Here is a 12,853-nt window from a genome sequence, read left to right on the forward strand (position 1 = left end):
AGTTGTTATTATTTTGATAAAATATTATGTAAAAAACCAAAGGAGTTTCCCTGAAAGTCTAATAAAATTATTAGTATTTGCATAAAATATTAAATGCAACATTCTATTTTAGAAAGAAGAAATATATTTTTTTTAAATCAAAATAACAAGATAAATGTAACTAGGTACAAAGTGTGTTCGAAAGTTAATGAATCTTAATTTTTACATAAATAAATTTTTTTTCAGAGTAATATTTTAAGTTATTTTTAAAATAATATAAAGAATACTCTGATTTTTTTTAAAAAATGTATTTTATAATTATTTTTATAACTTATTTATTTTAAATAAAGATTAGATTTTGTTCCATAAATTAAATGTAATTTAATTATAGCATATATTTTAATTAATTAAATAAATATATATACATACAAACATTATTATTTATTATAGTATATATTTTTATTTATCTGTAGATATTTTACGGTAGGCCTAAATGATTTAAAATTATTATATTAGTCATCAATTACATTTCCAAACACATCTTCCTGAAAAATCATAGAGGAAAGTCATATAAAAAAACCGATAAGACTGTGTATCAAGACATAATCTTCAATTTATATATTTATTTTGGCTTTATTCAAATATTTACTAACTGATAAAAAGGAGTAGCAATTAATAATTAAAAGAATAAATTTAAATCTTAAAGACTGTATTAAATTTAATTATATTTATAAATTTTAAATGAATACTATCAAAGGCATCTTGTTTATTATTTATTAAGAAATTTTACTTTTAAAATACTAAAACTTATTATTGATATTTGGTACATATTTCAATAATAAATAATAAATTTTATAAAATTTTTTTGCATTAAAACAAAATCTAAAATCTTCGTTTAAAACTATAAAAGTCAAGTACTATAATGTTTTACTTATAAATATTTATATACAGTAATATTATTAAGCTTTAAAAAATTATTAATTAATACAATATATTCATTATTCTTTTTAAATCAAATGAATAAATTTATATTCGTTATTTTTAAAAGTCAATAATGTAAAAAGTATTTAAAATTATCATTGAAGCTAATTGATAGAAAATATTAAAACTTATTCTTAAAGTTTTAATAGAAGAAGAAAAAATTAAGATATTCAATCATTCAATTATGTAATTGTCTCAATTATTCCAATTTATTTATTTATGTATGAATACTAAAAATATCCATGAATACATTATTATGAATAATATTAATTTCTATAAATTACTTAATTGATCAAATTATAAGAGTTAATAGTCTTATATTCAGAAATGTTCATTGAATGAATTGTAAGTCAAAGAGGAATCGCATATAATTCATAGCGCAAAAATTTTAATATCCGATTTATAGAAACAATTATCCCAATTAGCGATTTATTGCCCAATCTGGAAACCTGTCTGTGAATGTATACCACGTGCAAGTAAACGGGATCAGTTGCAAAACGGAGTTGTTGGATTTTGTTAATTAACTGAGTAAAAAAAAATGGCGATTAAAGCAAATGGAACCGTAATTAACTGTTAATTGTCTCTATCGCTGTTGGTCATTATTTTGTAAACAAGAGTATATGGATAAGTAAAATGATCATGGGTTGTTTGTAACATCTGTCGTCGATGATGTCAGAAAGTTTGAAAAACCGACAATCGTCGACCGGAATCGGTCACGTGATTACGTCGTTACGTCTCGCTTTTACGTCACGTTTCAGGATATAGTCACTTTACGTAAAACCAAAGGGTGTACAGTACAATATATCTACGTATAAATACAAAATATACGGCTATAAGCCTACAGCCTGTATAAGTTATTCCAACTATATTTAGTAAGATTTAATAAACAGTATTTTAATGCGTGATATATAAGTATATTATTATTATATATTATACTGTACATAGAAAATATATACATGTGTAGTACATAACTCATTATTATTATAATGAGTTAAATGAATTTAAGAAATATTTATTTTATTCATTTATATTGCTTTAAATGACAAAAAAATGAATAAAATTTTGGCGCCATCTTTGAAATAATACAGGAACCACTATCAGAAGTGTGTGTTATGAGAAAATACATCACTGATAGACCTACGTCATTTCCGATATAACGATGGAATAAATTCCTTGTCGATTTTTATCCTCTGACATCACTCCACACCCATTTTCGATATTTTTATTTTTTACCCGCCTACGATACTTTTTCTAAATCCGTGGTTTTTCTATATTGGATATATGATTAATTTAAAATTTCGTGACGTTGTTCTTAAATTGGTTTTTTTTTTAATCAAAAATTTAAACGGTTATATGACATTTTATTTCTTTTAATTGAGCAGTCATTTTTTTCTACGATTAATCATAACTAATTTTTTAAATAAAAAATGAATATAAGGTCAATTATTTAAATAAGATTACACTGTAAATAGGTATTTAAATTAAAGTTTTTGGATGTTTAAAATTGACTAAATATTAATAATAATTAACACTTTTATATTTTAGATCCAATATTTGGAGTAAATTTTTGTTTTAATCGCATATAAAACTTTTATATTAGCGATCGTATTTGAAATACTGTACAGTGGACTTGGTAAAATAAACTCTCAAGCGACTGAGTTAAATCATCCGATATATCAAGAGTTCAACTGTTGTCTAAACTCTTACTATATACATGGTATATATATAGTAAGAGTTTAGACAGTGTTTAGATAGGTTTACTAATATATATAAAGAATAACAAAAACCAAGAAAATTGTTAATTACATTGAAAGTTCATCATATCCAGTGGTCACTATATCAAGAGTTCACTGTCTAAATTCGGAAATAATAAAAATTGCTTTTATAATAAATTTATTATAATTTTTTCTTGCTTATTAATTAAATTAATTACACAAGTATAGAATGGTTTATTGCATTGAAAAGATTATAAATTGTATATATACAAAATATTTACACTATTTTATGCTAATTATCAATAACCATAACAGAATGAATAAAATGAATCAATGCATAACAAAATGTAGTGGGTATATATATTCATTTTACTTTGTAAATGTAATATTTATCATTTTAATCCAGTATACTTTTTATAGTAACTATATTTAAATATAAATTGATATCTAGTGAGTAGTTTACTATTTTTATTATTTTATCAAGGAAGGAAATCAAAGATCCGTTTGGATTTTACCGCCATTAAAATTCTGAAATATCGGATTAATTTAAATAAATATATTTAATGGGGTGATAAGTTTTATATTATAAAGAAGTTCATATAAAGGAGTATTACTTAAGAAAAACATGTTATTCTATTTTGGGATCCTTATTCGATAAACGAATTCTAACGGCAATTTTATATATCATTGACGAAATATTCTTACAATGGCATCAATTAAAATAAAAAAACTTTTATAGTGTATAGTTTTACTGTTCTTTTGATAATCGATGCACCGGTTTTAATTTATCTTAACGGAAAGCATTCAAAAAAAGGAAGGAAGCTAAAATAGATGTAACTTCATTTCCTTATCTTCTTAGAATTCGAGAAAATGCACACCTTTCAGGTTATTTTAAGTCTACGTTATGTGTTTATAAATGCAATTTCCTCAAGACAACGAGAATTTTTGAAAAAACCCATAACAATTGAGAAGAGTCACAAAAATTTTTGTATTGTTGTCTAATTAAACAGGAGATATAGTATTAAGATTAGTAATTGCAAAAATATTCATGGTATTAATTAGCAATTACGGTAACTAAACCGTGAAATCGTCTTGAGGAAAAATATTAATTAGCAGTGGTTGTATAACATCTATGTAATCGACCGGCAATAAGGTATTCAAGATCCTGATAGTAAAAACCCTTGTAAAAACCAATGTCAAAGGGTTATAGAAATATTATTAAAATCAGTCAAGGTCTTTCATCTTAGATGACCTATTATTTTTTTCAAATGCTAAATACTTAAGCTTAATTCGGAATTAATTTTTGAAACGTATTTTTTTAAATTACATAAAATTGACATGTTCAAAATATAAATTAAAGAGTAAAGTTTCTTTTTATAAATAAAAATATAGACTCTATTATTTGAAACTTTTAATGTCTTCGAAGCCTCTTGGGACTTAATTATTATAAGATTGACAGACATACTCTATGTATAAAATATCGCAATATATGTGTAAATAACATCAATTATGTGAAGTATAACTAGACTGAAATAATACGAAGAAATTAAATATATAGGCTACATATTTACAAAATTTGTTATTACTAGTCCTAGGATTCTTTTATTCTTTCCGTCCTGTTGTCACTTAGAAGATCCTTTTAATCATGGCCATCGCGAATTTTACCACGCCCGCAATGGGAAGTCCGGTTGGTGAGGGACGGGACTCGACATATTCGAGACAGAACACCCCCGAAAAATTCCTGGGGGTTTTCTACATAAGAATTCTCTCCCGGGTCCACCGGACAGGTCGATTGACGCCATAACCACTTCGGCCATTCGGCCGGTCGTCAGATTTTTATGTAATTACATATATTCACTTACAGTGCCGGATTGTTTATTAGGCACCTTAGGCACGTGCCTAGGGGCTCCGTGTCTCGGGGATCCAAAATAGGAAAAAATAAAGTAATTTTACCGTTACAATTATGTTATAATTTATAAGTAACATAAAATTGTTATTTATAAACTATAACACATAATATTCAAAACATGTTCATACATACGTTTTTCATTTTAAAATGCTCTACGTAGGCCTGCGTAACAGTGGAAAACAAATCATTACCATTTAGTAAGACATATTTTAACATAAATAAGGTTTAATGATATTTTACAGTATATATATACTAAATATATATATATATATATATATATTTAGTATATATATACTGTAAAATATCATTAAACCTTATTTATGTTAAAATNATATATAGTTATTAATATTTACCACATATTTTTTTCATATTTTAACCTTTTATATATACATTATACAGACTTAATCCGCTTAATGATAAATTTAGAAATTTAAATCCTCATCAAATTTTATTCGTTTATAATATAAATTTGAAATCGTATTTCTGATCCATACTTATCTATTGAACGATTTACAACTGGTCTCTGTTAAATTCCCAGCTCAATTTACATTCCAAATTTTAAATTTTCTTTACTTAAATCAAAATTTAAAAAATATTCTTTTAATTCAGAGTAAATCAAACTTGCATTATTACCAGGGCTGTGGAGTCACGTAAAAATCTACCAACTCCGACTCCGACTTTTCCTTACCATCCGACTCCAACTCCGTTTCATATATATAACAAGTTGGTAAGTAAAAGGGAGTCGGAGTCGGCGGATTTTTTGATGACTCCGACTCCGACACCACAGTCCTGATTATTACAGTGCTTTAAAACGCAGATACTGTACATTATTTGTTATTATAGAAAAAATGTTTCTCATCACATCCAATAGAAGGAACACTTTAAAATAATTTTTTTTTTTTTTGTCAATGGAAAGAGCTTTAGACCCCCGAGGCCCTCCTCTTGAATCCGTCACTGCAGAATCGTCTAACCTATAATTTTAAGATTTATTTTTAAAAGATTTGCCTAATTTTAATTATGTCATCCTTTGTATTACAATACGAACAATATGTAGAATTCAATATTTACATTAAAGTTCATCGAATATTTATCGTAACTAGAAAATATAGTTCTTTAAATTCATAATTTAAAAATTTCTATATTTCAGGTAGCAAATATTTATCATCCAACTGAGTAATTTAAGACCATTTCAATGTCAATATCAGCATTTAAAAATGCCATCTCGAATGACCAGGCTATTTATTTGTACTATTGTTCATAAAATATCTAATCTGACACAAAGGAAAATCTGATGAAGCGGAAATTATTTGTAAGAAAATGAATATTTTCATATCATATTATTACAGATCAGTTATACAGACAATAATAATAAAAACTATTCGGATTATAATCGAGTTTGCAAAATTCGAGTCCAATGATTAATACAGTATAATGTTGAAAGGTCTTGATATAACGCTTGAATCATTAATAAAATTTAGATTTACTGTGATTTTATACTGAATATTCGCTATCATAATTACTTTCAAAATTATCAAATAATATTAAATATGCGTTTTTGTGTTTCCAAAGAAAATTCACGCATGTTTTACTGTAGTTCAATGTACTTCGATTCATTAAGAACGTGGAAGATTGCATTGAAAGTTTAGATGAATTAACGATATTTTTATTCGTATGTCAGAGATATGACTTATCAATATCTTTATTTTTATATATTATTACTCAAAAGAATGAATAATCCAAAAAGAAATCTAAACTAAAGGCTTCTAGATAATATTAAAACATTTTATATTTTCATAAGGATATTTTTATTGATATCTAAATAATGATTATTTTCGATATCGATTTTAAATCCAACGGGCATTAATTCAAATTATTTCTTTTCTATATGTTTGAACTTGAAATTTTATGATTAACTTAAATGTATTAGTAGTTCTATATAATAATTAAATATGTTAATATGTGTAATTTTTATTTCCTTCTATAACAATTTAATTTGATATGAAGCTTCATCGATATTGAATTACTTATTTTATACAAATTTGGAGAGATACGATTATATTTCTAACATGAAATGCCTCTTTCAATATTGAAAATGTAAAAATATCTCTAAATGCTTAATATTCTTTTACCGAAAAATATATTAAAAGTATAAATTAAAACTGTGTCCAAATCTATAAAGTATGATATTTTTCATTCCAGATTTTTTTTTTCTAATTTGTCAAAATCAGATTTGTTTAAAAGATTTTACACGTAGCACAAATTTCTTGCATTTTTGGAAAACTGTAAATAAATGTTAAAGTTTCTTATTAATTTAATTTAATTTGATTAACTTGAAAAAATAAATTTTGTCCTTTGAAAACTAACTCACTAACTCTCCCCCTCCTCAACACGCCGGTTACTAAGCAGAATGTTATCAATACTTTCCTAATATTTTCCTTTCCATAGCCAGATGTTTGATCTCTTTTCCCTGACATCATTTAAATATTCTGTTCTAGGTCTTCCTCTTTCTGGTTTTCTCTCAATTTCGTCTTCAAGAATATAGTAGCCTAGTCTGAATGTCTCAGAAGTTGTCAAATCATACGGTAGCTTTTCTATTTGATAGTTTCTAAATTAGTTTTCTTTAATATTTTTTAAATAATTTGACTTAATATTCGATTTTCATGCCATTTGCAAAAGTATTAATTTAATAACTCAATTTTAATATAACTAACAATTTGTATTTTTCAAGAAAGTTTTAATGAAATTTGAACTAATAATTATATTTTCATTTCGAATTCATAGGATTTTTTAGAATACTAATTAAGTACAATATTTATTATAACTGCAATATTATTATATTTCATTATTGCAATTATCAAATGTTATTGAATTTTCTCAAAAATTAATTGCTAGAAATTATATACATTGCTATATGTTTTATTATATGAATGCTTCATACACTAATAAAATAAATAAGTAATTGTGATAGCAGTAAAAACATAGTAAATTAGAATTATCATATTAGCAATAACAGGATAAAACGAAAAAAATAGCGTCAAAATTTTCTGGTAAAAGTAATACAAGTCTACATATTACAGATAAAGAAGAAAAGTTTGTTTTATAAGTTTTTTCAAAGAACATTATAAAAAAGGAATAGAAAATTTGTAAAGTAAATAATATCTTAAATTTCTATCACTAAAACATATATTGCACTTTACACTTTTATTTTTATTATAGAATAGAGTAAGACTAAATACATCAGCTATATCGTATAATACAGAATTACAGGTAATTATATTAAAAAAAATATATATATATATATGACTGGCTGAAGGTTTTGCGGGGCTTGAGGAAAAAGTTTTTAATGGGACCCCAAAAAATCTATAAAAAAACTTTTTTTATTGAAAAATTATATATTTTATTAAATACATAGTTATATAATGGACAAAGAATCACAGAAAACAAAAAAATATATATTATCAATATTTCTTTAAAATTGAAAGTGCATGCGGTGTGTCGGGTCTGAGGTTCGAAAATCCCACGTCTAACCCGGTCCCGGTTATATTTACGCAACTATAACTTTTAATTATGCTGAATAGTTTCTCAATCTCGTCGGTCACTGCCCCACGTATTGAGAACACTTTAAAAAATTTTTCTTCAAAAATTCTTCACAACAAAAATATCGATTAAATTTTTGTTGCTTACTTTTGAAAAGCGTAAAATCATATCGAGCTTTTAAACTGGTAGTTTTAATACATCAAAATCAATAAAATTCTTATTTCTTTAAAACATTTTATACACCGGCATTTAATTTTAAGATTTTATCTACAGTCTATTTATTTATAAATTAAATTTTAATTATTAAAAATAATCGATATAATTATTTTTTCTTACTCCTAAATAGAAAGAAATCATTACTGTGTTTATATTTTAAATGCCGTACGAATTCATTTATCATTACGGGGAGTTGCAATATAAATATAGTTTAAAATATCCCGACATGTAGGTTAATACATTGTAATTTGTTCATATCACATTAATACCGAACGTAAGTTATATTCACCTTTTATATTTTTATATCTTTATAAATCAAATATTATAATAATTATTTTTTTCTATTTTGTTAAGAAGTTTTTATTCGTTTTTCCATCAATCTTAAAAGCTCTTTATATTTTTTAGGTAAATATTTAATTAAAATATAACTGAAAAAGTAATAATTGACACAAACACACTTTTGTAAATAAAAATTATTATTTTCCTTTATAAAATTCAAATGTAATTTTGAATTTTACATATAGTAAAATTTAAGTTTTTTAAAGTTTTTTATTGAAATAATTAAAATAAATTTATTTAAATACTGAAAATATTTCAGTATTAGAAAATTCTATTTCTTTTTTTCCGGTTTATGAATAAACTGTATTTCTGGGAAAAACTAATTGCAGACTTAAATTTTAGGTTAAAACTAAGAAAAAATATATCACATACCGATTTATTCTATTTAAAAACAAAAGAAAAACAACAAAAAAAAAAAAAAACACGGAACGTGACGCGAAGCAGCAGCGAATAATTCAAGAAATCAATAACGTTTACCGTTATTTTTTGATTGTGTGTATCATAAAAATCTCCTACATTTTATTGCATCGATCTTTTAAAGTATCGTACTTACAAAAAGAAATAAATAAATAAAAGAATAAATTAAATTCGTATAAAAATAAAACATTTGAAATCATTTCAGAATTAAAAAAAACAAATTAAATTCAAGTATAAAGATCAATTTAATTAGGACATAAAAATTTTAAATTGATTTTCCAATAAAATTTATAAATTAGTCTCGAATCGATGAAAATGCCTCAAATTACTTTAACAAAAAAAATTCAAAAAAAAAAAAAAAATTCAAAAGATTCCGTTGCAATTCGCTTTTCAGTCAAAAGACGAACACATCATCTTACACGAGGTAAGCGTCGAATAATTCGAGAACCAATAATTCTCTTCCCCCATTATTACGTCATATGTCCCGTGCGCGCACAGACACAGTCACAGACAGACGAATGGATATCTTTTGTTTGAAAAATCTCGCGAGATTACGTCTCGCGCTCAACCAGCGTCGATCGTCGGCTGCTTTCGGTCATAATTTGGGTTGATGAAGAAGGTAGACATCTTTGAAATAGGCCCATAAGTGGATGGTTTAGTTTAATTTCCAAACGTTCGTAGTTTGATTTATATTTAAAACATGCCACCAAAGAAGAGAAAAGTGGACGATGACGACGATGATGATGATTTAGATGATTTTAAACGCGAAAAATTAAGCGATGATGATGACACTACTCCACCCAACAACAACAAAGAAGCTGACGAAGATGATGGACAAGAAGGAACGTCTGATGATTCAAAGAAACAATTTGTAAGAATTTTATTATATAAAAAAAAACACACTATTATCAATATTAGAATTGTTTTTACTATATAATAAATACACTATTTGCATCTGTCAATTCGAATGGATTTACGTGTAAAAAAAAATTATATATATATACAACGTCAAGAAAAGTTATAAATTGAAAGGAACAATCTCTCTTTAACGAAAACAGCTTTGTTAATACGTTAAATAACATATAAAAAATATAACAGATGATAAATGAATTGATGATAATTGTTTTTTCAACAATTTTGTCAAAAAATTTGATTAAAAAATGAAATATGTGAATGTTTTCTCAGTTTACTTTCATCTGTTATCAGAATTTTTTATTATATATTTCAGAATATATTCATTAATTCAATTGAGATGAGAAAAATGTATGATTACTAAATATAATTAACCATAAATTTGCTGATTACAAAATCAGCATAAAGGATAATAACACTATTTAAATGTAAAGTTAGATAGATATTTAAAGAAGTTTCATCTCACATAAAAGTTTTACTTAGTTCATTCATTCAAAAAAAAAAAAATGTATGAAAGTTTTGATAAGGTTAAAAATTTTCATAGCCCTCTTTTGAAAAAAAATGTGTAATTTAAAAACTTCAAGGATGATGATGTTAAATATGTACCATGTTTTGAAGAAAAAAGTTTATACAGATTCTGGCTCATTAATCATTTTTTCAATGTGATTAACTAAACCATTGTTACAGTTTATCCTTTGTCATGCTTTTACTTTTTCATGTGCTTACTGCTTGATTATTTGCAATTGCTGTAAGCAATGATTTCACTTCCTGTTTTCTTGAATTTTCTAATATATTTATATTTATCATTTATAGTTATTAATTGATATAATATTCTAACATGTAACTTAATTCAAACTCCTGAGCTTGTAAGCAAATTATTTTCTAAACTTAACATTTATCTTATGCTAAAATTTTAATAATAATTATTTGATATATTATAAAAGTAAAATAGAAATATTTATACGAAACTTTTAAAAGATTTCTAAAACATCTCTAAAGAAAATCTGTGATGTTTTGAAAGTATATTTCCTTTTTTTTTGGGAAGTTGAATTTAAAAAATATTTCAAAAATTATATAACAAGTATTTAAGAGCATAAATTATGTATTTTTTGAAGGTAGTAAATTTAGTAATGATATTACATTACATAAGAAAAGTTTCTTGAACATGTTTTATTTATATGTATTAAATACTGAATTCGTTCATGATATTTTTTCAGTAGTATGAACTCTATTAAAATTCTGTTTTTGTTAGATTTTTTTTTTCTTATTCTAATCAGTATAAATTATTTAAATATGCTTAGTTTCTAAGTTAGATTATAATTCCATAACAAATTTTTAATTGTAGTAATAATTATCAAGCACAAAATATTTTATTATTGATTTATCACGTAAATCTGTTTTTATTCATTTTGAATGATGATAATGCTATCTCCATAGGCATGAGTTCATTTTCACATTTATTCAGTATATAGATCATCTCTAAAACTCATATTTTTTGTTATATGAATTTATATGATTATTTCAATTAATATATATACACACACACATACATACATTCATTTTAAAAATGTTTGTAGGTTAAAAGTTAGTGATTATATATATTGTTGATTGAAAGCAGTTGAACAAAGACAAAGTTTGACTATACTATTCTAAGGTGTTCAGTAGACAATGACTTGGATATATATGATCATGGGCCATACATAAACCCATATACAAAGCATCTGCATTCACTGAAACAATTAAACTACAGGACATCAAAAATATGCTGACTGTATGGTCAGTGAAGTTAGTGGTGGTTCAAAACTTCATGTATATGGTAAACACCTGATTATAAATAAATCTGATAGTAAATTGAATGGTTAATGCTGAAAGTACTAAATTACATAGTTTTTTTTATTAATTAACTTAAGCTAGTAAAATTATTAATGATGAGACAAATTTGATTTTTTAGATAAATAAAATCATTATCTATTAGTAATTTTATAAAATTAAATTAATTCAATTATTAAATGTCTATAAAAGAACGTAGTAATATTTGAAACTGTATCCCTTGCATTTTGAGCAAGCATTCTACAGATGTCTGCTTATTAAAACTAAAACTTTTCAGATATATATGAATTTAAATGAATTCTAATACTAATTATTGTATTAGAATAAAACCTATGGATTTTTTCTCCCAGATTTGAAAATATTCATCTTATATCAGTTTTAATTTTATCTTTATGAATTTTATCATCTCAATTTGAACATGCAAATGTTTTGTTAAAAATTTATAGAAATTAATACAGAGAATGGAGCAGAATAATTTAACTAGAATTTTACTTGTACAGTTTTTGATTTTAAGAATTTGAAAATGCATATGTAAACTAATTTTTTACTTTTTCAGCTGTTATAAATATAAGAGAGAGAAAGTATCATCATCAGTAAAAAAATTATCCCAAGAGTTTTTACATTTTTGGATTTGGGACCTTGAAATATCAAGAAATGCAAAAAAATTTAGGATTTTTTTTGTGTATGAATGTTTGTGTGACACTATTTTGTTACCCACTTTGAAGATTAATAACTCCTGTGCATTTTGTCAAAAATTTCTGAAATGTTGCAGGGAGGTTTGTGTATTAGAGGATGATGCTATTAAATTTTGATGGTTAAAGGTTAAGGAAGTGTGAAGATAGAGGGGATTACTTGTCATATCTTGAGTGGTTAGGGATTTGACTTAATGAAGATTTTACTTGTTATTAGTAAATACAGTTTTTTTAATAAAATTCATCTTTAACCTCAAAATTAATCTTTTTGCTTTATGAAATGGCAAAAAGCTTAATTATTGAGCTGAACACTTTATAATTAATAA

The 12,853-nt window shown here is 24.6% G+C and overlaps 1 protein-coding gene across 1 annotated transcript in view; it reads left to right on the plus strand.

Moving 5' to 3' along the window:
- Window positions 1-9,599: 9,599 nt before the first annotated feature.
- LOC111613642 (protein RCC2 homolog) overlaps window positions 9,600-12,853 on the plus strand; it is a 45,404-nt gene continuing 42,150 nt past the window's right edge. The window contains exon 1 of the mRNA XM_023354996.1: window positions 9,600-9,964. Coding sequence (XP_023210764.1) covers window positions 9,794-9,964 — 171 coding nt within the window. The 5' untranslated portion in view covers window positions 9,600-9,793. The remainder of the gene's footprint in view (window positions 9,965-12,853) is intronic.

This window comes from Centruroides sculpturatus, unplaced genomic scaffold (genome assembly GCF_000671375.1).
Source record: "Centruroides sculpturatus isolate CEXI.00-Female unplaced genomic scaffold, Cexi_2.0 scaffold1960, whole genome shotgun sequence".
NCBI classification, from domain to species: Eukaryota; Metazoa; Arthropoda; class Arachnida; order Scorpiones; family Buthidae; genus Centruroides; species Centruroides sculpturatus.